The sequence below is a fragment of the Podarcis filfolensis genome (assembly GCF_964270895.1).
Source record: "Podarcis filfolensis genome assembly, chromosome: 8".
In the NCBI taxonomy this organism is placed as follows: domain Eukaryota; kingdom Metazoa; phylum Chordata; class Lepidosauria; order Squamata; family Lacertidae; genus Podarcis; species Podarcis filfolensis.
In genome coordinates, this window is record NC_139611.1 from 58,055,014 (window position 1) to 58,077,380 (window position 22,367).

Below are 22,367 nucleotides of genomic sequence, written 5' to 3' on the forward strand. Positions count from 1 at the left end.
TGAAACAAAGGATCCAAATTACAAGAAGAGAGTAGTTTATTATAAGTAGTAAGAGCTATTTGACAGTGAAATGGTTTGTTCTTGGATTACTAGTTATAGTTTGGGACTGAAACTACGCTAAGCCAGGGACCATTTGTTTCTCCCAAGTGTGCCTGGGGCAGTGCAAACAGCCCAGCTTAGTGCATGCATGACTAACCATTAACCATGGTTTACAGTGACATGTGCACTGGGACTGTGTGTGTGTGTGTGTGTGTGTGTGCGCGCGCGCGCGCGCCTAGGGCCCTGCAGATGTTTTGAATGACTGGTCAGCCCAAGTCAGCACTTCCAGATATTTCTGGCTACAAATACAATCACTGTGTTAGCAGGGGTCAATGAGAGTTGTAGTCCAAAACATCTGGAGAGCACCTGGTTGAAGAAGGCATACACATGCACCAGCGAGATCTGCTTTTCTGGAGGGGATAGGTCTGGTCTAGCAAAGCCTCCTGCCCCCTTCGGCTGGTCGAGAGAGTAGGCCACTCAAGCTAGCAACCCCAGGTCACGAATGCTGGCTGCGGGCCACCATAGCAGTCTAGATTCAGGTACTGCCACTCACAGGCTCAACTTGGACCCTCCAAACTCACAGGTATTTTTTTAAATAGAACCAGAATTTAAGTTATGTCTTTGCCTTCCTGTTATGATTTGGGGGAGAGAAGGGAAACCTGAGTTACTCATCCTACGCTCTAGTTGTCATTTTGAGCTGCTACAAAGTGCTTTTCCTTCCCTCAAAGGCCAAGGTAATTTAATCTACCATTGGAGGGGGTCATAGTTGTCAACTTTTCCCTTTTCTTGTGAGGAATCCTATTCGGAATAAGGGAATTTCCCTTAAAAAAGGGGGAAAGTTGACAGCTATAGAGGGGGTGCAGAGGACCATCCCTGCTACCTTTTCCCAAGGAATTTGTGGGCTGACTGTGGCAATGACAGGCACTCTGCATATGTTCAGAGGGCATTTATCTACATCCGAGTTCAGATAAAGCTACATGGGATGGGCATGTTGTTCACCTCAATGGAGCTGGCGATATTAAGACACTCCTCCATCCCAGGAATCTCCAGCTGCAGAATTTTCAAGTCTTTGCATTTGAGCGTGATGGTGCCCGAAGCGTTTGCAAGCCTGCAGGGGGAAATGAAATAAAAGGGCAGTAAATAGGGGAAGATCCAGAGACACTTTCCTCCCCCCCCCCCCAACTTCTCTGCAGCAGAAGAGGCAGCAGCAATGAGCATGGTGGGTGTGGAGGCCTTTGGCCACAATCCCAAGCAGCCGCACACTCTGGGTTTGAGAGGGGCAGGAAGTCACATGAGCAGCCTTCTGGGAGCGACAGAAAGCAAAGCAGAGAGGGGAGAGCTGGCTCAAAGAGCAGAAATGTCTTTTCGAATCTGCATTAAGCCAACAGCAACTGGAGGGTGCCATGTGGGCTGCGCTAAACAATACTGAGCTAAATGGAGCAGCTGTATGACTCAGGATAAGGCAACCTCCTATGCTGTCTGCAGATGGAAGGATTCTCCTCTAATTGAGGTAGCCTCCATTATTATTATTATTATTATTATTATTATTATTATTATTATTAATATTATTATTATCGCTACTACTACAAGTTCTTGCCCACCCTTCTCCACAGGGTCCCAGGGCAGGTTACAGCAGAATACAATGTTAAAATCAGTGTTAAAATAAGTAATAATAATAATAATAATAATAATAATAATAATAATATTTATTTATACCCTGCCCATCTGGCTGGGTTTCCTCAGCCACTCTCGGCAGCTGCCTTCAGATGTCTTCTAAAAGTCAGCTAGTTGCTTATTTCCTTGACATCTGTGGGGAGGGCGTTCCACATAGCGGGCGCCACTACTGAGAAGGCCTTCTGCCTGGTTCCCTGTAACCTCACAGTGCTGGAACCACCAGAAGGCCCTCGGAGCTGGACCTCAGTGTCCGGGCAGAACGACAGGGGTGGAGACGCTCCTTCAGGTATACTGGGCCAAGACCGTTTAGGGCTTTAAGGGTCAGCACAAGGACTTTGAATTGTGCTCGGAAACATACTGGGAGCCAATGTAGGTCTTTCAGGACCAGTGTTATATGGTCTCAGCGGCCACTCCCAGTCACCAGTCTAGCTGCCACATTCTGGATTAGTTGCAGTTTCCAGGTCACCTTCAAAGGTAGCCCCACTTAGAGTGAATTGCAGTAGTCCAAGCAGGAGATAACCAGAGCATGCACCACTCTGGCAAGACAGTCTGCGGGCAGGTAGTGTCTCAGCCTGTGTACCAGATGGAGCTGGTAGACAGCTGCCCTGGACACAGAATTGACCTGCGCCTCCATGGACAGCTGAGAGTCCAAAATGACTCCCAGGCTGCGCACCTGGTCCTTCAGGGGCACAGTTACCCCTTTCAGGACCAGGGAGTCCTCCACACCTGCCCGCCCCGTGTCCCCCCAAAACAGTAACATAAAATAAAATAAAAATTTTAAAATAAATAAAATCAGCATTAAATAACTCAGGTGGTGGGAACGGGTGGGGCTGTGGATACTTAGAGGTGAGGGATGGGCACACTGCACATGCTCAGAGACACATTGTGATTCTTCCACATTTCCTGAGGCTGAGCCCTGGGGAGCTCTGCTTCAGATTAGGCCTTCCTGGGCTCTCACCCACTTGGCACAATCCACCCTCCGCCCCTCCGCCCTGACTGTAGGTGCAGAAATCAAGGGCAGGATAACTTGCATGTATTTCTCCCTGTACAAACAGGGTTCAAGAAAATAATGGCAGGCATCTTCCAGGCATGAGGCGGGTCTTCTGGAAATGTGGGGCCCAGGACTGCTTCAGGCCCCACACCAGTTTGGCAAGCAACGCAAGCTGAGGAGGAGAAAAAAACCAAGCCTCTAAGCTGTGGCCATGCCTTGCAGCTTGAAATGGAGTTAAAAGGCGAACCTGGTTTCTGGGGGGGAGCCGTTAGTCCGGGCGCTTTGATACCAACTTAGATTCTGAACGCTGGGGAGTCACAGGAAGGAAAGAGGAGAGGTTAGCATTGTGCCACAGGTGCATGCAAGAGGTTGGTGGTCTGGGCGGCGGTTGCTGGTTTGATCCTCATCTGACAAGAAGCCAAATGTGGGGGTCATTTGGCAAGATAGACGGCCCAGCATCTTCTTGCCATCCCAGCAGGGTTACCAGCCTTTCTCTCCCAGCTCTGCTCTTCTGCCTTTCACAGCAGCCTGAGATGAAGATATTAGGGAGGCAAGGCTCTTTTGCCAGCACTTGGTTCAAACAGCACATGCTCAGTGTCCACACATTAAAGGTAAAGGGACCCCTGACCATTAGGTCCAGTCATGACCGACTCTGCGGTTGCGGCACTCATCTCGCTTTATTGGCCGAGGGATCAGGCGTACAGCTTCTGGGTCATATGGCCAGCATGACTAAGCCGCTTCTGGCAAACCAGAGCAGCGCACGGAAACACCGTTTACCTTCCCGCCGGAGCGGTACCTATTTATCTACTTGCACTTTGACATGCTTTTGAACTGCTAGGTTGGCAGGAGCTGGGACCGAGCAATGGGAGCTCACCCCGTCACAGGGATTCGAACCGCCGACCTTCTGATCGGCAAGTCCTAGGCTCTGTGGTTTAACCCACAGCGCCACCCGCGTCCCACCCACATCCACACATTAGGCTGCTGTTAAAAGAGCAGCGGAGCACAGCCAGGGTAAAAGCTGGCAGCTGGACCTTGGAGCAGAGGAAAGGAGTAATTCAGTATTATAGAAGAGGAAGATTTTATTCCCCATGTTCCTAAAGCACTTTCTTCTGATAGTACTGCTAAGCACAAAAGGATAGCTCAGTTGGTGAAGCATGAGACTCTTAATCTCAGGGTTTTGGGTTCAAGTCCCAGGTTGGAAAAAATAGTCCTGTATTGCGGGGGTTGGACTATATGACCCCTGTGGTCCCTTAGAACTATACAATTCTATGCTTCTATTGGTCTGTGACTTCATGAGCCAGGACACTAGCTTGAGGTGGGCATGATAGGAACAACATAGGAATATAAAAAGCAGCCTTACACTGAGTCAGACTATTGGTCCGTCTGACTCAGTATTGTCCACACCGATCGGCAGCAGGGTTTCAGGCAGGGAGTCTTTCCCAGCCCTGCCTGAAGATGTCCTTTGGGAACTGAACCTGGGACCTTCTGCACACCAAGCAGAAGTCCTGCCACTGAGCTACAGCCCTTCCCAGAGCTTTGCATCATTTGCTAATATTTTGCACTGAGGTCACTTTGCAAGACCTCAATCTGGGCTCAGGTTTAGGCTCAGCAATGCTTCTCTTAAAAACTGCAGCTCCTTTGCAAGTTGTTCTTGGTGTGGGGGAATAGAAGGGGTTCTGATTTGCTCAGGTTCTGTAAGGCTTAGTTTGGTTAGTTCACAACCCGGGGAGCAAAGCAACAGCATTTTGATTTCATGCATATGGAGCCTCAGTGATTCTTAACAGATTCTTAACAGTGATGGTGGGGCTGGGGGTAGGGGAGGTATGATGTGGGAGAGACAGTCACCTTTTCTCAATGGCGTCCACATTGCGAATAAGAAGCCACAGCTCAATCTGGCCCTGTTCCCCGTTTCCCCCTGACTGGGAAGATAGAAGGAGGTGGTGACTGGTGATGCAAAGTGTCCCTTTGACTGACGGGAGTCCTGGACGTGACAGCACCACATGGTCCACTTTGGTGGTCTTGATCAACTCCGCAAACTCCATGGTAGGGAGAGGCTGGGCCCACACAGCAAATGTGTCTGTTTTGCTCCAGAAAGTCCTGTGGACCTGGCTGCAGAAGAGAAAAGGCCTTCCAGCGGAACCTGTTGGAGGAGCAGACAGATATGACGGATGCAGGTGAGTCAGAACAGCATTTAGAAGACCAGATACAGTTATGTGACACAAATTCTCAGCATTTCTGCCCAACATACAGATTATGCACACTGATCAAAAGTTTTGGTATGGGGCTGATGGGAGTTGTAGTCAAAAACATCCAAATAGCACCTGGTTGGGGAAGGCTGTTTTTGATCAGGATGAATGAGGACTAAATGGGTCGTCTGGTGTGGGATGTGAAACACAGAGCAGTCAAATACAACATCCCTAGAGTGGACATAAAAAGAGGATGTCTGGACTAGCCAGTCGGAACTTCCTATTTCTTTCTGGGCTGGGACAGACTTTCTCTGCATGTGACTAGATGTGGACGTGGCCTTACCTGTGCAGGTAACAACATACCTCAGTGGAGGCCGCCATCTATCTCTCTGACTCCATTTGTCGAAGAAGCAACATCTGCTTAGCCTAAGATGCTCTCTAAGATGCTTCCAGCCAAGAGAGGACAAAGGGGCTATCTCTTCATGGGATAGATTCCAGGTGTACATATTTTGTAACATAAGTCTGCCTTCTGGGATCCATTTGTGAACAGAATGTGAGTAAACTATTTTGTATACTTTTATACAAGACTCTGCCGTATCTACCTTTTTATGAGGGAATAAAGGGGTATTTACCAGGAAACTTATTTTAGAGGCTTATAGAGGCCTGGCAAACGCTATCCGCTGTGCAAGTTTAAAAAAGGGGAATGATAATCTGCTAAATTGTAGAACTTGTTAACACAAGTTGGAAAGGATATAATTAAACAATATATCCTCTCCTGCCTCCCTGAACATTTCCACATCTGGAAGGGCTTATAGTCGTCATATAAAATAACCAAAACAGATTGACAGTAGTAAGCTAGAACCCAGCAAAAGGGACACCTTCCCAGCTTGAGAACGAATCGCAATATAAGAACTATTGGTTTGAAACAGGAGGGCTTCCCATTGCCAGTTTTATTCGGACAGTTGTGTGACAAGCAGAAATTCAACAGGTGATACTCTCCCCTGGTATGCAGGGAGACGAATGAGAAAAGCATGGGCTGCCAAATTTCTGTTCTTAAAAGGCACAGCAGCCCTGCAATGGAAAGAGGAGGAAAGTTGGATGCTGTGTTGTCTTATTTTCAGGGGGCTGCAACATCACAGCAGTCTGTGAAAGGAAAGGAAAGATAGAGGTGCCTCTCTGATGCTTTGTTCCATGTTTCTCTGTTGATGGTAGTACAGTGGTACCTTTAGTTATGAACTTAATCTGTTCCAGAGGTCCGTTCTTAACCTGAAACTTCTTAACTAGAGGCATGCTTTTGCTAATGGGGCCTCTTGCTGCCGCTGCGCCGCCAGCACACGATTTCCATTCTCATCCTGAGGCAAAGTTCTCAATTCGAGGTAACTCTTCCAGGTTAGCGGAGTTTGTAACCTGAAGCATTTTCAACCTGAGGCGTTTGTAACTCGAGGTACCACTGTACTCAAATATCTACATGGAATTCAGACAAGGCTTGTTACTCAGGTGAAGGTCTGGGTGCAGTTCAGGCTATAGTGTTGCTGTTCAGCTTGACTCCAGAACCCCTGCAAATTTGCTTAAGTAATAAGACTCAAAGGGTATATTCAAAAAGAAAACAAAATGGTGAACACATTGTTTCCAAGAAGGAGGAAGCAAAACTGGTGTGTCTATGTCCTTTCCCCTCCGTCCCTCAGCTAGAAGCCTGACTCAGATATTTCAGCTAAAATGGAACAGCCTGCTTCTAACGTTTTCACAATTTCTATGCCTCCGGGGGATTAATGTGCCAAAAACGAAACAAGGATTCAAAGACAGATTCCTAAAACATTCCAAAGACTGTTTTGAAAGTCATTGTTTGGCACTTAAAAATCATGCAAAGCGAGGCCTATAATTTGGATAAAAAAATTGGCTTCCAGGTGGAAAAATAAAAATTGGAAACAGAACTGTTAGATCCCAAAACTAAGATACTTTCAAGAATGTATAACTTGCTGTTAAAATGGAATACGCAGGATGAAACGGTTAAATCTGCTATGATCAAATGGGCACAAGATATTGGTCACAACATTATGTTTGCTGACTGGGAACAGTTGTGGACCACCGGTATGAAATTTACGGCATGTAATGCCTTAAGAGAGAATATTATGAAAATGATATACAGGTGGTACATGATGCCAGTCAAGCTTGCAAAAATATATCATTTGCCCGATAACAAATGTTGGAAATGGAAAGAAAATGAAGGTACATTCTTTCACCTTTGGTGGACGTGCCCAAAGATTAAGGCTTTCTGGGAGATGATCTATAATGAAATGAAAAAGGTATTTAAATATACCTTCCTGAAGAAACCAGAGGCCTTTCTCCTGGGCATAGTCGGCCAATTGGTGCCAAAGAAGGATAGAACTTTCTTCATGTATGCAACAACAGCAGCAAGAATACTTATTGCAAAGTATTGGAAGACACAAGAGTTACCCACCCTGGAAGAGTGGCAGATGAAGGTGATGGACTATATGAAATTGGCGGAAATGACTGGCAGAATCCGAGACCTGGGAGAAGAGTTGGTGGAAGAAGGTTGGAAGAAATTTAAAGACTATCTGCAGAAACACTGTAAAATTAATGAATGTTAAAATGATGTTGGATTGAAAATAAGTGGTATTAGCATCAAAGTTAATAAGAATATGCAAAAATGAATTGATAATGGATGAAAATATAGAGTTATAATATGTTAAGATACAGAGTTAAGATAAACGAAAGAGGGTAAGGATTTGCTGATTTGATTATTTAAATGGGAATACAAAAAGGGGAGGTGTGAGGTCAAGGAAACAAGCTAATGAGTTTAAAGTTACAAAAAACGGATTTGTTTTTAATTCTTTTTTATCTACTCGTTTTTTGTATTTTGTATTTTTTTTATTTTTTATTTTTTATGTATTTTTGTATGTTTTCTTTTTTTATCTTTTTCTTTCTATATGTCTTTCTTGTGTTTTGTAAACCTATGTTTTTGTAAAATCTCAATAAATATTTTATAAAAATAAAAAAAAATCATGCAAAGCGACCCCAGTCCAGATACGTGCTTCTCTGACAGCCACTCAACATACAGAAACATGTGAGATGTGATTCCCTTTCCCAACAGGAGATTAAGCAATAGAGAAAAGCCTCGTCACCTGCTTAATTTCCTTATTTCAAGCTCTGGCCTTCAAGGTTCCTCCTGAACAGCACAGTCTGGCTTTGGGGGGTGGGTGGGAGGGATTGCTCCCTGCTTCCCTTGCTCCCAACCAGGTGATCTGGGCTGAGATGTGATATAAAAAGGTATGAATAAAACCAGAAGAGCTGTAGAGCCCTCACAGCTAAAGGTGTGCTAAATAAACGAAACTAAGAAATGTAGCTCATCCCAGGGTGGAGATAAAGGCACAGGAAAGGATACACCTGCCTATAGTGCAACCCTCTGAACCTCTACCTGGGCCATCTCAAGACATTTTGCTGCCTGAAACAAAGCAGCAAATGACACCCCAATTCAAGGTGCAAGAGGCCTCAAGGCTGGTTGGAATATTTGGAAACCTGAAGCAGACAATCCCACAAGTCATCTTTCCCCCTCCCTGGCAGACAAATGCTAATAATTCATTTTCTACCCTTTCATGATATCCAAAATCTGCTGACAGAGGCAGCCTGTTCCCTCCATCTCTTGGCAGGGCCCTGATCTTTACTGTGTTAAGTGAGGCTTGCTCTCAATGTGTTTGCATGCCATACTTCTACTTTGAAGGCACAGGAAGAAAGGATGGAAAAGTAACAGTAATATTTAACAATGCTCCGTGTGTTTGTGAATTTATTTAACTTCCTTATAATGTTGTGGAATTTTGTTGACTTTTAAAATGCTTTCCTGTGAGAGCCGCTTTGAACATGAAAAAGAAACCAAAATGACAATATATGGGATATCCAAATTTGGAACAAAATCTGCCCAGGTGCAGGGCCTGCTTTTCACATGCAGGAGGTCCTAGGTGTATCCTCAGGATGGCTGGGAAATAAAGACCCCTATCTGCAACCCCCCTCAATCATCATAGGCAATCCTGAGCAAGATGGGCCTATGGTCTCACTCTGCAGATTCCTACCTTCCTCTTCACATAAAGGCAATACATTAGGCTTCCATAATGTGTGATCGGCGGCCAAGCACGCCTGTCCTGTTCCTGCAACGCCAGTAAAAGGAAGAGGGGCACCAGATCCCTGGGCATGCCACCATATGTGGGCCAAAGGTAGAGTTGCCAACTGACCAAGAAAGAAAAGCAGCCTGGTCTGTTCTTTTGCCTTTCAGAGCAGCCTGAAGTGCAGCTTTTAACGAAGCTTTTAACAGAATGGAGATAAGCATCACCTGCTAACAGGTGTACAATATGCTAGGGTTAAAACCACAGCTACAGAGCCCTGGGGGTCCACAATGCATGCTAAGCCTGCACCGTTTATCACAGCAATCCTTAGAACAGACACAGCCCTGAAAGATAGGCCAGTGTTCATTTTTTCAAGTGAGGACCGTGAAAGGATCCTTGGCTACTAGCTGGATTTATGTGAATTTAAGTCAGACCTTGGAGCCACCTAGCCAGTTCATCTCCTCTGGCCGGCTGGGTCATCTTCCCAGCCCTACCATTTGGGAGCATTTAACTAGAGGTTCTCGGGATCATACCTAGACAGAGCAAAACAGCCTCTTAAAAAGCCAGCAAAGGAGTGCTCCCTGCAGTGGGTGGCCCCTTTCCCTTACCTGACAGCTGGATTTGGAAGCAGAGCCCTGTCAGAACCTGCAGGAGATCTTGCTTGGCAGATGTCGGGGGTCAAGCCCCTAGTGATGAGGACCGCAGGGGGGCAAGATGCAGAGCCTGAGCATGTGCAGGGCCTGCTGGAAGTGCCATGGCCAGAGAGGGGTGCAGGAGGCAGCTGCTGCTGCTGCTGTTGAGAAACCTTTCAACAGCTGTTTTGCTTCTCAAAATAGCTGAGGAGTTCCAGCATGCTGGCTCTTAGATTGTGAAAGAGAGAGGAAAAAAGGGAGAGCATGCAACAGGAACTGCACACATAGCCGTGTGGGAGAGGCTGAGAAGCAGAGAGAGAGGGAGGATATTGGGTTTAAGGTAGCCTGGCTATGATGTTTTCTTTTCCGTTTATTTGTTTTTTCCACTGTCAAGGGACTTAACGGGTGAAGATCGTTAGATAAACTGGCAGTGCAATTAAACTACCACAATATTTCCCCCCCTCCTGGGTGCCTTGATGGGCTCCAGGCAGATGGTGGGGGAAATGGGGCTTGAAGATACACAGAGAACCACAGGAAGTGAAACTCTGGCAGCGTGGAGGGGGGGGAGAGAGAGAGCTCTGCAGGCTGGTGTGCTAAGCCATCTTTTTATCCACGCTTTTCGACAAGAGAGGAATGGAGCAGAGCCTTAACTTTCCTACTGAATTATCCTGCAAGAAAGCAAAACAAAACCCTCATGCTGTGCAAATATATTGTTATTAGCTTGTGGGTGCCAGACACTTAATCCCTGGACCCAGAAAGTGTTAAAAAGATAAATAAGCCAGACTAGTTTCCTCATGAGGTAATCGCCTGGGAGATGAGCTGTTTAGAGACCTAAGGAAAGGTAACGGGCCACTAAGAAGACAAAGGCTCTGTGCCAGATGCAAAGTTGGTGGGGCCCCTCCAGTTCCTAGTGAGTTAGAAGACAAAGCCAGAGTCTGAAGTAGAGTTTTGGGGGACTGCAATTTGACCTAGAGGGGGGGAAAGATTGTAGCTAGTAAAGGAAGCAAGCTGGAGAGAGGGTCAGAGCAGAATGATTCTGTTTGAATCCAAGGCTGTGGTAGAAACAAGACCCTCCTGGGGTGTCCATGCTGTGAGCCCCTCCATCATAGACTCAGGCTGTATACATGCGTAAATAAACCATATATCATAAAGACACCACAGTCTCCGCTGTGCCTTATTCCCCCAAAGAAACACGAATCTTGGGTAGACACCTGGAATCTCACAGCTCGGAGATTGGGGTAGCATGCAACAATATTGAGATTTCATCCCCTACAGCATATTAGAGATTGAAAATAGGGCCCCTGGTCTCCTGAGGGGTAGCTGGGCTATTCTCTTGCTGCAAAAACAAAGAGCTTTGTGGCACCTTAAAGACCAATGCAACAAATTTATTCTGGCATAAACTTCATCAGCTGCATGAAATCTTATCCTAGGTTGCTTCATTTTGAGGGCGGGGGACTGTAAACAGTGAGGTCAGAGGGAAATGAAATGCAGAAAAGAGCAGTGAAAATTGCATTAACAGTGACCTTAAACCACTTGTTGCTGGCATCCAAGAGTCAATTAGCATAGGTAGTGTGATAAAAATCCTTTGTCCCGATTCAGTCTACAAGTGATAAGGTGGAACTCCTTGAGAAATTGCAATGCAATGAATTTCAACTTGCCTTCTCCCTTTGAAGTTTCTTCCTTCCAGGCTGGCCATTCTCCAGTCTCTTGCATGTTGTGCTGGAGGTTGAAATGCCCTAGTCCCCCTTGCCTGAAGGCTCTGTTCCATCTGTTGTAGGCAGCAGACCCAACTTCACCGCCTTTAGGCTTGCTGTAACCTTAGCTGATGGCAACAGAGGCAGGAGACCATTTAAAGACCATTTAAAGAGCCAGGGTGGGGTAGTGGTTAGAGTGCATGTCTATTCAGATGTAAATCCCCCTGAGGTCAATGAGACTTGCTCCTTAGCAGAATGCGAAGGTTGCAGACTTAACTGTGCTCAATATGGTGCCTTGAATGACCTCTCTGATCAATCTGAAGCTGCAGCAAACCTATGCAAGACTGTGTACAACCACGCTTGTATTAAATCAGCCTTTGCCAACTCAGTGCCCTTCAGATGTTTGGGACTCAACTAAGGTGTCCGGGTGTCCTCCTTTATAGGGCACAGTCCTCTGTTTGTACAGCTGTCTCGTCCAAGTCCAGTTTAAAGATAAGGAGCCATAAGAAAAGAGAGAGGGTGCTCAGAGTTGTCCATCCACAGCCCCAGTGCAGCAGACTGAGCAGGCACACAAGTCACTATAGTGAGATGTACTGTATTTCTATGGAAATGTAACTATTATTTCTAGATTTGCATATATATGTGTAATACAGCATATGCAAATTTTATGCTTACAAGCATAATTTTTATTTTAAATTAACCCCTCCCCCATTTTTTTGGTGATGCCTTTCCTTCTTTTTGGCAATGCAATAAGCGGTCCTCCTAACTGCAACTACCTTTGGCCCCATGGTGGGAGTTGTAGTGCAAAACATCTGGAGGGCTCAATGTTGGACATTTTGAAGGAACCAGCACACTGCTTGGCCATTCTCTGCTGTGCTTTAGGACACCCCTCTCATTCCGTTTCTTTGTCCCTTCAGTCCAGACTTCCTCTTCCACCTTAAAAGCAGTGCAGCTGTGCTCTAGCAGCAAATAAGCCACCAGCTTAACTTGACCTGACCAAATGCCCTATGGCCCAGCTGAAGGGGACTAAAGCAGGGGTAGGCAACCTAAGGCCCATGGGCCACAAGCGGCCCACAGGGGTCGTTTAACCGGCCCATGAGCCACCCCCAAACTGAGCTGCCAGCTCGGTGAGTCCCTGCATGCAGCACGGCGTGGGGACTCACTTCTGTGACACCATAAATCGCGTCTGCGCAAATGCAGACGCCGGAAATTGCAGGCACGGGCACTCACACACACATGCAATCCGGCCCACAGAGGGATCTTTGCTGGAGTGAACCAGCCCAGGCAAGGTAAACCTTGTCGACCTCTGGACTAAAGGGAGCTCTGCAGAGACTTATTGTGGGCATCCTCAGAGCCCATCCCTGTCCGTATCATGCCTATTGGGTGCTGGAATTTTAGTGGCCTCACCAAACCTGGGAACAGGGAGCACAATGCAAAACTACTCACCCTGTAGGTAAAAAAAGGTAAAGGACCTCTGGACGGTTAAGTCCAGTCAAAGGTGACTATGGGGTTGCGGTGCTCATCTCGCTTTCAGGCTGAAGCAGCCGGCATTTGTCCACAGACAGATTTCCGGGTCATGTGGCCAGCATGACTAAACTGCTTCTGGCGCAACAGGACACCGTGACAGAAACCAGAGCGCACGGAAACACTGTTTACCTTTCTGCCACAGCAGTATCTATTTATCTACTTGCACTGGCGTGCTTTTGAACTGCTAGGTTGGCAGGAGGTGGGACAGAGCAATGGGAGCTCACCCCGTCACGGGGATTCGAACCGCCGACCTTGAGGGCTGGACAGAGAATGCTTTTTCCTAAGCCTAATTGCTGGGGAGGAAGGTGTGTCTGTGGATATGCATGCATGTGCCTGTGCTGTGCTGTATGTGTGTGTGTTGTGTGGCATATGAATGGATGTGGTTTCTGTGCTCACTTTGACCACAACCAACCTTTGGCATATGGGCCCTAGAAGATTGGCCAAGAGGGAATGTGGTCCTCAGGCCAAAAATGATTCCCCACCCCTGCCCTATAGGAACCCCAGTCTCCCCCACACCGTTGGAGGAGCCAACTGGGCCCCTTTAAACAAAGAGGCTTTTCCTACAGAGAGTGGAGCTGGCAGCTCAGAGAGACCCACGGTGCCTATTTAAAGCTCAACCAGAGGTCCACTGGTGCTGGACCAATATCTGGCTATGTTTTTCCTGCTTATCCAATGTGACCCATGCATAGAGCTGTCCAGGGTGCTATTGAATTCTGGACTTTTTGCCTTGCCAGAACATGGACCTTGCTCTACTTCACCCCATCTTGCTCTGCTCACTTGCTTTGGGTCAGAACCTCTATACTTCTGAGGCCAATGCATGGAACCGAACAGAAATAAGGCAATGTTCTCTGTTCCCCTAGACATAGAAATTGCTACTGGTGGTGTCTGTGCTCTGCTAGTTCTCACATGATGCATGACTGCAATGTATAGGTAACTCAAAGTGTGCTAGAGTTCACTGGTGAACACTATGCTGCACTGAGGTGCATCAAGTGGCTATTTTCTTACTGGTCAGCAGGTGGTGCTATGCTGTAATTAAAAGGAGTATTAAAACATAAGCAAGCTGGGTGAGGGCCACAATGCAGAGGGACAATAAGACTTTGGAGGGTAGTTGCCTGAATATGTTACTAATCCACTATCTCACCTTGATTTTACTGACATGTCAGCTGAACGAGGGCACGATTTGCTATAAAGCGCCCTTGAATCTTCTGGAGTGACCTTTCGATCTTGGCTCCTTTTCAGACCTGGGTGGAGGACCCATATCTTTTTCTCTGCTGACAGTAAGAGTCAGGAAAGGAAGGAGTGCTGTTGGGATTAATGGCTTTACACTCTCGCTGTCTTTTATGTCATTGAAACTTCCTTTCAAAGAACAGGGTGTCTCCTCCCAGTTGGAGACAATAAGTCAGGACCAAAGAGAGAGAGAGAAAAGGCCTCCCATTAACCTCTGGATAATTAAAGTTCCTGCTTTCTTTCTTTTATTGCCAGGGCTTTATTGTTCCAAGAATAAACAGCTTTCCTCTATGCACGGACACATATGACACAGAGTGAGTGGGTGACTGAGGGAGTCGGTCTGTCTTGGAAAGAAAGCCCTTTGCCTGCACACCTCTGCAATGTCTTTGGTGAGGTTCAAGGAGTTTGGGGAAGAGGAGGAGAACTTGGAGGCAGAGAACCTGGACAGCGTCAAGGCCTTGACGGCAAAGCTGAAGCTGCAGACCCGGCGCCCTTCCTACCTGGAGTGGAAGGCCCGCGTACAAAGCCCCTCCTGGCGGAACGGGCTCAGGACCCTGCCAGAAAAGCAGTGTGGGGAGACAGCCGGGGAGGACTCTCAGGCCCCCGTCCCTTTGAGGACCATTTGTGGGTTCCCCACCATTGGTGATGCCTTGGAGTGGCTCAGGATGGAGCTGGTGAGTATTATCCCAACCTTTCTGGGGAAAATGTGAGCACCGGAGCAGCAGGCAGAAAGAACTAGCCCCAGCCCTCAGGGGCAAGTCTGGAGCAGTGAGGCAGAGGAGGCACCTCCACCACCGGTGGTCGCAAGCTTTGCAAAGGCTGCGTCCTGGCACGACCTCCCCAGTGGTCTTCTATGGCATGGCTCACTCCACTGGCCAACTTGCATCTGACCGTCTTTTTCAGTTCTAGCTAAAATATTTAAAGCTTCAGGCAGTGAAGTAGTACAGTCCAGGTACATACCAGTAGGTGCTCCCTGTACAGTCCCTGTTTCTTGGTACCTGTTTTGTCTCAAATTTCTGCTTAAAGTTTGTAGAGTGAGTTACTGGAGTTGTCCGTTTTCACAACTTTTAGCCCACCTCTACAGCAGCCTTCCTCAACCTGATACCTAGATAATTGGGACTACAACTCTCATCAGCCCCAGCATCATAAAGCTGCGCTGTAGTGGAGGAGCGGGTGAACTCAATGATCAATGTACACTTACGAAGACCAACTGAACTCTGTCCTGCATTGTCTTTCATTTCACGCAGTGTATTTGCTAGGTTTGTCTTGAGCTTTTGGTAAACTGCTGTAAAACAGTTATGATTTCCTAGCATATTTTTAACCATGTAACGAACACACCCCGTTCTGTGTTGCTGGAGGAAGAGGGGGAAGTTAATGAATATATAGAGAATACGTAGACGAATAAATGAAACTACAGTTTCAGAGTAGAAGGCAGAGTAGCGCCTGCAGCAATCAGGGCCAGCCCAATATATTTTGCTTTTTGAGGAACAGTATTAAACATTGTGTGTGTGTGCGTGCGCACGCGCGCGCGCACACACACACACACACATCAGGGTCCCTAAAATTCAATCCCACCAAGTTATTTTGGCACCTGAGGTGGAAAATCCCACAAGTGTCTCCCATTTCCTAGTAGTAAAAATATACAATAATAATTCAAATAAACTAACCACTTTGCTTCAGCTGCTTGGCTCATTTTGCTTCATGGTAGGGCTCGTCCTGACAGCAGTGTATAATAATTGGGGTGTGTGTGTTTATTTTTGGCTTAAGACATGTTGTTGTTGTCATCCGTCTGCTTCGGGAGACAAGGGAAGATTGGGGGTTAAGTCAAACCATTGCTGACCCTTCAAGTGTCCCTATTTTCCAGGGACATCCCTGATTTAGAGAAGCCATCCCGGTCTCTTATTTCATCCCAGAATGTCCCACTTTTCCCTAGGATGTCCCTAATATCATTAGAGAAATGTTGGAGGGTATGGAGTTATCTGACCCTCAAGCTGTCTGAAGGCAATCCTGTATAGGGAAGGTTTTTTTAATGTTTTATTGTGTTTTACATCTGTGGGAAGCTGCCCAGAGTGGCTGGGGCAACCTAGTGAGATGTGTGGGGCATAAATAATAAAATTATCATTATGGAATGGGAACGTTCCTATTTTCATTAAGGTTGGAGGGTACTCCAGGTTACAGCGGCTGCTGTGAATGTAGAGATGTCAGCTGTATGTGGGCTGTGAACCCCTTACACCCCCTTTAATTCCCCCTCCTCCAACTGCTGCCTTCCCACATGTCCTCCTCCCTAAATCTGGATATTCCCTATGAAATTGATGTCCTGTTTCGATTTCCAAAGCATAGGGAATCTCTGGATGAGAAATTATAGGACAGCAGTAGCTGGAGGAGAACACTGCATGGACATGTAAGAATTAAAGGAGGAACAAGGGGTTCACAGCCCACATACAGCTGACATCTCTACATTCACAGCAGCCGCTGTAACCTGGAGTACCCTCCAACCTTAATGAAAATAGGAACGTTCCCATTCACAGTCCATTCAGCTAAAGTGTGGATGGGCCCTAAGACACTGAACCAACGAGTGGCACACTTCCTGCACCTTCCATTGAAGGGCAAGGCAGGCACAGCATTTAGCTGGACAGCAAGCAGTTGGGGTCCCAGGCAAACAGGTGCTCCTTCTGGTGGGCTGGCTAAGTGAGGTTTGTGCATGCCAGCCTCCTAGGTGACAGAGGCAGGGTGGCTGTTGACTTGGCATCCGATTTGCTCCTAGCTTCTATGTAACGGGAGGAACCACCTCCTTGGCTGGATCAGCTATGGTGGGTGTGTTTGGGAGGGAGGTGACAGGAGGCACTTTTGAGTTTGCCTGAGCATCCTTGGGAGGGAGGGTCTCCACCCTGTAACCCACTGGGACCCTCCTTGAGATCAGAAGTCTCTTGGGGTTCAGAACCTGTTACCCCACCTTCCCCAGGGTCCTCCAATTCCCCAAGCTCCTCACACTCCTCCTCAGGGTCTGACCACCCTCTCAAAGACACTTCCACAGGACTCAGGACAGGACATGGCCTTTTTCTGATCCAGCCATGCTCTTTTAATTTTCTTATGGGGTGTGTATGTGTTGCCTCTCAGGCTTCATGGTTATTCTTTTGCTTCTATCCAGCGGGAGATGCAGGCCTTGGATCACCAGTTGGCACGGCAACTAATGGGCCTGCGTGCTCAGATCCACCGGCTGAAGGTGGAACAGGCCTGTCACCAACACAAGGAGATGTTGGACGACGCCACCTTCGAGCTGGAGGGCTGTGAAGAGGACTCTGACCTGCTGTGTAACATCCCACCCAAGATGGCGTTCCTCTTGTCCACACCCCTCAAGCACATTGGCGTCACACGCATGAACATCAACTCTCGCCGTTTCTCTCTGTGCTGAGGGGCCTTCCTTGACCCCTCTTCTGATTGCATTGTTAAGGCCTGCAGCCTTAAGCAAGTGATACACACGCATAAACCCATCAATTTCCAGGGACTCACACAGAGAAACCTGGCATAGGTTTTTTGTTATGGGATGGAGAGAGCCAGTTTCTCAAAAGGCCAGAGGCTGCCTTGTCAGCAGGTGGTTCTGTGCAACTACCAACTGCTTTGTAAAGGAAGGCATTTTTGCTGCAGACAGTAACAGGCATCTGCCTGGCTATTGAGTATCCTCAGATCCACCAGCCCTCACATTTGGGGATGGGAATGTTCCAGGATAGGGCCTTCTGAGTTGTTCCCCCCTCCCTGTCACAACTTTGGAACGCTCTCTTCAGGGAAGCCTGCCTGGCACCAGATCTGACGTCCTTTCAGTTCCTTTGCATTTCCTCAGGCGACTGTACTCCGGCTTTTATTATCTCTTCCTGTTGCCCCTGTTTTATTTTGTATTACCGTATGTTATTCTTAGTACGCGTTAGCCACTCTGAGAGCCTGTTGCCTCAAGAGCAGGTTACGACTTCAAATAAACTGACAAATAAAATGTTTGCTGACCTCTTTGTACCTGTTGTACTTTGCCACAACGCTTCACCCACTCCAATGTTCTAGATACAACTTTGCACGGTTTGTTTCAACAGCCCTGTGCCTGAACAACGTGTGTTCTGTCTGACATACGTTCATTTACAGATTAAAAGGCTGAGCAGGTAATGAGCAAACAAGGAAGGTGGGCATCAGTCCCAACAGCAGCAGAGCCCACAATTCTGAATGGCTTTTTCAGAAATAGCCAGATCCAAACGACGCCAACTGTTCTTTTCAGAGTGTGACATGGAGTAGCCACCAGCCATCAAGGTCCTAATTTGCACCTTCCAGTGCAAAATAATGCAAACCCCTAAAATAGGGCCAGCAGATCAAGGGCTGAACATGGCCCTCTAGGTACTGTCGGTACCAGGGGTGCCAACTTGAATAAAATATTGTGGGGGCCCAGGTAAGCCCCGCCCCACATAATCGATCACATGACACAGTGCACACACCCCATTTGAATGGCAATGCCCATCAACTTTGTGGGGGCCTGGCCCCCTCAAATATTTTATTGTGAGGGCTGAAGCCCCCACGGCCCCTAGGAGTTGGCTCCTATGGTGGGTACTCTCCCAGGTCATGACCCTTAGCCACACCCACTCTCCCCAGGCCATTGGGTCTGCTGCACTCCTTGAATACTCTTGCCGGGCTAGAAATTATTTTTAAACTGTGATGATGCCTCTTGCCTGAGGGATGTGTGCATATGGGTATGTGTGCAGCTTTTGCATAGCTGGAATGTAGCCTAATGTAAAAAGTCAAGCATTTGCCTCTGGCCATGCTTACTGCTGGTATACGCCCCCAGGCAACAAGGAAATGCAGCCCTTGGGGTTCTTCGCCCCTGTCCTAAAGAAGGAGAGGGCCACCTTGCATATAATAACATTTCTCAAACACTAATACTGTAGCACCCTGCTTGTGGTTAACGCTTAGCTGGAATGAAATATTCAACGCAGCAATAGAGAAATTAAAATAATAATTTATTTGTCAGACAAATAAATGATAGGCACAGTGGTAAATGGTTACCAAAGCTCTGCCCACTCCAGCCCTGATGGTCAGCACTTATATTTCCTCAGCCCAGCCACCTTGCTCCTCCTTTGGCTGCCTCTGTCCAATCAGCCTGGTTGGAATTCCTATTGGCTGTTTGCTAGAACCAATCATAAAAGATACACCCATTTCCTATTACCTTTTATGGGAGACAAAGAGCTATATTTCCTTCTATCCATAAATGGCAGACAAGTAGCCATATATCTTACATTTGCCTCGACAAGGCACCTTAATCACCAGATCACCCTTTGCCCTTGTTGCCCCTCCATTCCAAAATAGATGGCTAAAACAGATGGCTCACACACCATCAATGAAATAAGAATCTAACATAAGAATCTAACATTTCTTACGTTCTAAATCCTTTGCATAATTACATTTAAGCCAACAAATCTCATACATTAACATAGATAGCTTTTTAGAAGAAAAGGCCTTTGCAAAGTAAAACTCTTCAGTTTACACCCCTCCTTTCCCGGCCAGCTGCTTTTCCCATTAGCTCTTGCCCTTTAACCTTAGGAAAACGTGGCTAGTCTCTAACGGGAGGCACATGGTATTATTTTCTGTTAAACAATAAATCCTACTATTTACCAGCTCTTAATTAGTGTTTTTGCAGCTTGATTTTATTCTGTAATATGTAGGGTCAGTGTAACCTTTGCTCCCAGCCTATAATTCCCTTTTACAACTTTGAGAATTTTGGCTCCTGCTATAAATCAGGGGGGCCCTTGTCCAGGAGGATAAACATCTGCCAAAGTCCTTAGCCAGCTGGTTTTCTGCCTGGCATAAAACATACAAACATTTGCAAATATATCTTTAAGCTGATTTTAAAATACAGGCCTTGATCAGGTGCCTCAATACTACAATTAATATCTGGGCTTCCTGGGAAGGGAGCCTGGTTCTGTCACTATATACTTATTGAAAAGCATTTATAAACCCCTTAATGTTTTAAACATTTCTAAGTGGTGTAGAATATAAAAACACACAACATCACTGAAACAGAAAGCAGAACCAGGTTCTCTCCCCAGGAGGACTCCAGAACAGTTGGTTCCACAGTCAGGGCCGCTTGTACGCCTGAGGCACTAGCAGCATTCATACGTCAGAGTAAACCACAGTTAATGGTTTGTTGTGAATGCGGAGATCACTTCCACTTTGCTCTGACCTCAAGGTACATTCACATCAGTGGTTTAAAGTGCAGTGAGGTCATTTCTTCCCTTCTGTGGTTCAAGCTGCATTTGCACGGAGCTGCCTTATGTGCAAATTGCCTGTATGGTACTTAGATCATTTAACTGCTCCTGTCCCAGAAATACTCACCCTCCAAGAACTTGGCATGTTGAGTTACATTCTGTGGGTTGCCTTCCTTTAGGCTGAGTGTCATCAGGCACCATTGCTTTGGCTACATTTCTACATGTTGAGATGGCAGGAGGCAAATTACTATAATTGTAGAGTTGGAAGGGACCCCAAGGGTCATCTAGTCCAACCCCCTGCAATGCAGGAATCTAAACTAAAGCATCCATTACAGATGGCCATCCAATCTCTCCTCAAAAACCTCCAAGGAAGGAGAGTCCACCATCTTTAGGGAGAATCCATTCCACTGTCAAATGAGGTAAGATGTGAGTCTGAGAATCTGCAGCCCAGTCAGGGAAACAGCATGTGGGAAGCCTAGGCAAGTGAGGGCGGCAGTTGGATCAAACCAAAACATAGTAGGAAGGTTGGCACTGATGACAGAGCAAGATACACTCAGCAAAGTGACACATTCAGAAACAGGTGGGTGGGCTCGATTCTTACAGCCAAAACAACTGGAAGAGTCATGTGGGAGATCAGTAACTGGGTCTTCCAATGCTTTCACTGTCACCTCATAGCAGCCACCAAGGGTGTTGGGGTTGGCCCTCTAAATTTAGAGCAGTGCTGTTGGGGGAAGGGGTGGCTAACCCTCTCCCCTGATTCAAATGCATCCCCCATTTCCCTGATCAAAATACTGTCCCTGCCCTAACCCAAAGTTTTTGTTATCCACGGTAGGAATATCTACAGGCATGATAGAATAGCAACCCTGTGATAGAAGCGAACACACTAGCTGCTTCAAAGAGAGTGATTTAAATTCAGGAAAGAGCCCCCAGTGCTGCTGTCCAATCACATCTGGGGCCTCCCTGGGCAGCTTTAAAGTTGGAGGTTGGGGCAGGGGGGACAGTATGGGGCTGTCAAATCTGAGCAGTAGTGCAGTTAGGGAAAACGTACAAAACTAGTTCAAATATATGTTGGAAGTGTAAGGAAAAGGAGGGGACATTTTATCATATGTGGTGGGATTGTAATGTAATTTTAAAAATTTGGGAAATGATATGCAACGAATTGAAGAAAATGTTCCATTTAACATTTGTTTAAAAACCTGAAGCCTTTTTTGTTAGGGATTGTAGGGAAAGATCTGCCAAAAAAGCTGAAAAATATCTTCATGTATGCGACAATGGACGCGAGAGTTTTAATAGCACAAGAATGGAAGACTGAAGAAACCCCAACTAAAGAATCATGGCAAGAAAAATTTATGGACTATGCAGAACTGGCAAAACTGACATATAAGCTATGGGGCAAGGATAACTGTGACTTTAAAGATGAATGGGAACCCTTTACAAAGTATTTGAAGACGCAACAAAGCGAACTGGACTCCTTGGCAGGTTTTGAATAAACATTCACAAACGTTTTATTGATAATAATCAGCTAAATAGTTTGAGGATCTATACAACTGTGTAACACGTAGAAAACAGCATTCTTAGAGAAATCAAAGACTGGAACTGAGGGAAGTCGGCGTGTGGGTGTGGGTGGGTTTTGTGTAGGAGGGGAGGGGAGGGAGGAAAAATGGGGGGAATAAGGATGATATGTTTCTGGATAATGTTTTGTTTTAATTTTGAATTTAAAAAGTTTTTTAAAAAAACAAAAATCTGAGCAGTAGCTTGCATCTCCTTTGCGTCAGCATTTACGAAAGTAACGCTTAAAAAGAAAGATCTCATGCGCTTCCTCTCATATTCATTTCACTGCTTCTCAGGTCTGCAAAGGCCCTGGTTTAGAGCACACATAACTGATAGTGATCATTCTGGCTAAAATGCTGCTGCTGCTTATTTGTATTGAAATTTACTCTGTGATAAAATTCAGGTTGGAGGAGTATGTGGTTGCTTTTTGGGCGGGATGGGTTGAATTTCTATATTTGTAGCACTTTACTCAATAAAAAAACTACCTCCTTGTTA

At 46.5% G+C, this 22,367-nt stretch overlaps 2 protein-coding genes across 5 annotated transcripts in view; one reads left to right on the forward strand and one right to left on the reverse strand.

Annotated features, from left to right (window-relative positions):
* Positions 1-4,801, reverse strand: part of LOC310767781 (myotubularin-related protein 9-like) — a 19,145-nt gene extending 14,344 nt beyond the window's left edge. The window contains exons 1-3 of one of the 2 annotated variants that reach the window (XM_083625227.1): positions 4,550-4,801; positions 2,952-3,011; positions 1,039-1,147 (exon numbers count right to left, since the gene is read on the reverse strand). In XM_083625227.1, coding sequence (XP_083481353.1) covers positions 1,039-1,147; positions 2,952-3,011; positions 4,550-4,746 — 366 coding nt within the window. In that variant the 5' untranslated portion in view covers positions 4,747-4,801. The remainder of the gene's footprint in view (positions 1-1,038; positions 1,148-2,951; positions 3,012-4,549) is intronic. The other variant, XM_083625228.1, reaches the window with a different exon arrangement.
* The window catches only part of FAM167B (family with sequence similarity 167 member B), an 18,549-nt gene extending 475 nt beyond the window's left edge, over positions 1-18,074 (forward strand). The window contains exons 1-3 of one of the 3 annotated variants that reach the window (XM_083625387.1): positions 4,796-4,878; positions 14,341-14,759; positions 17,234-18,074. In XM_083625387.1, the coding sequence (XP_083481513.1) occupies positions 14,466-14,759; positions 17,234-17,497 (558 nt within the window). In that variant the 5' untranslated portion in view covers positions 4,796-4,878; positions 14,341-14,465 and the 3' untranslated portion in view covers positions 17,498-18,074. Of the gene's footprint in view, positions 1-4,795; positions 4,879-11,803; positions 11,915-14,340; positions 14,760-17,233 lie in introns of those variants that run through there. The other 2 variants (XM_083625388.1, XM_083625389.1) reach the window with 2 other exon arrangements.
* Positions 18,075-22,367: the final 4,293 nt, after the last annotated feature.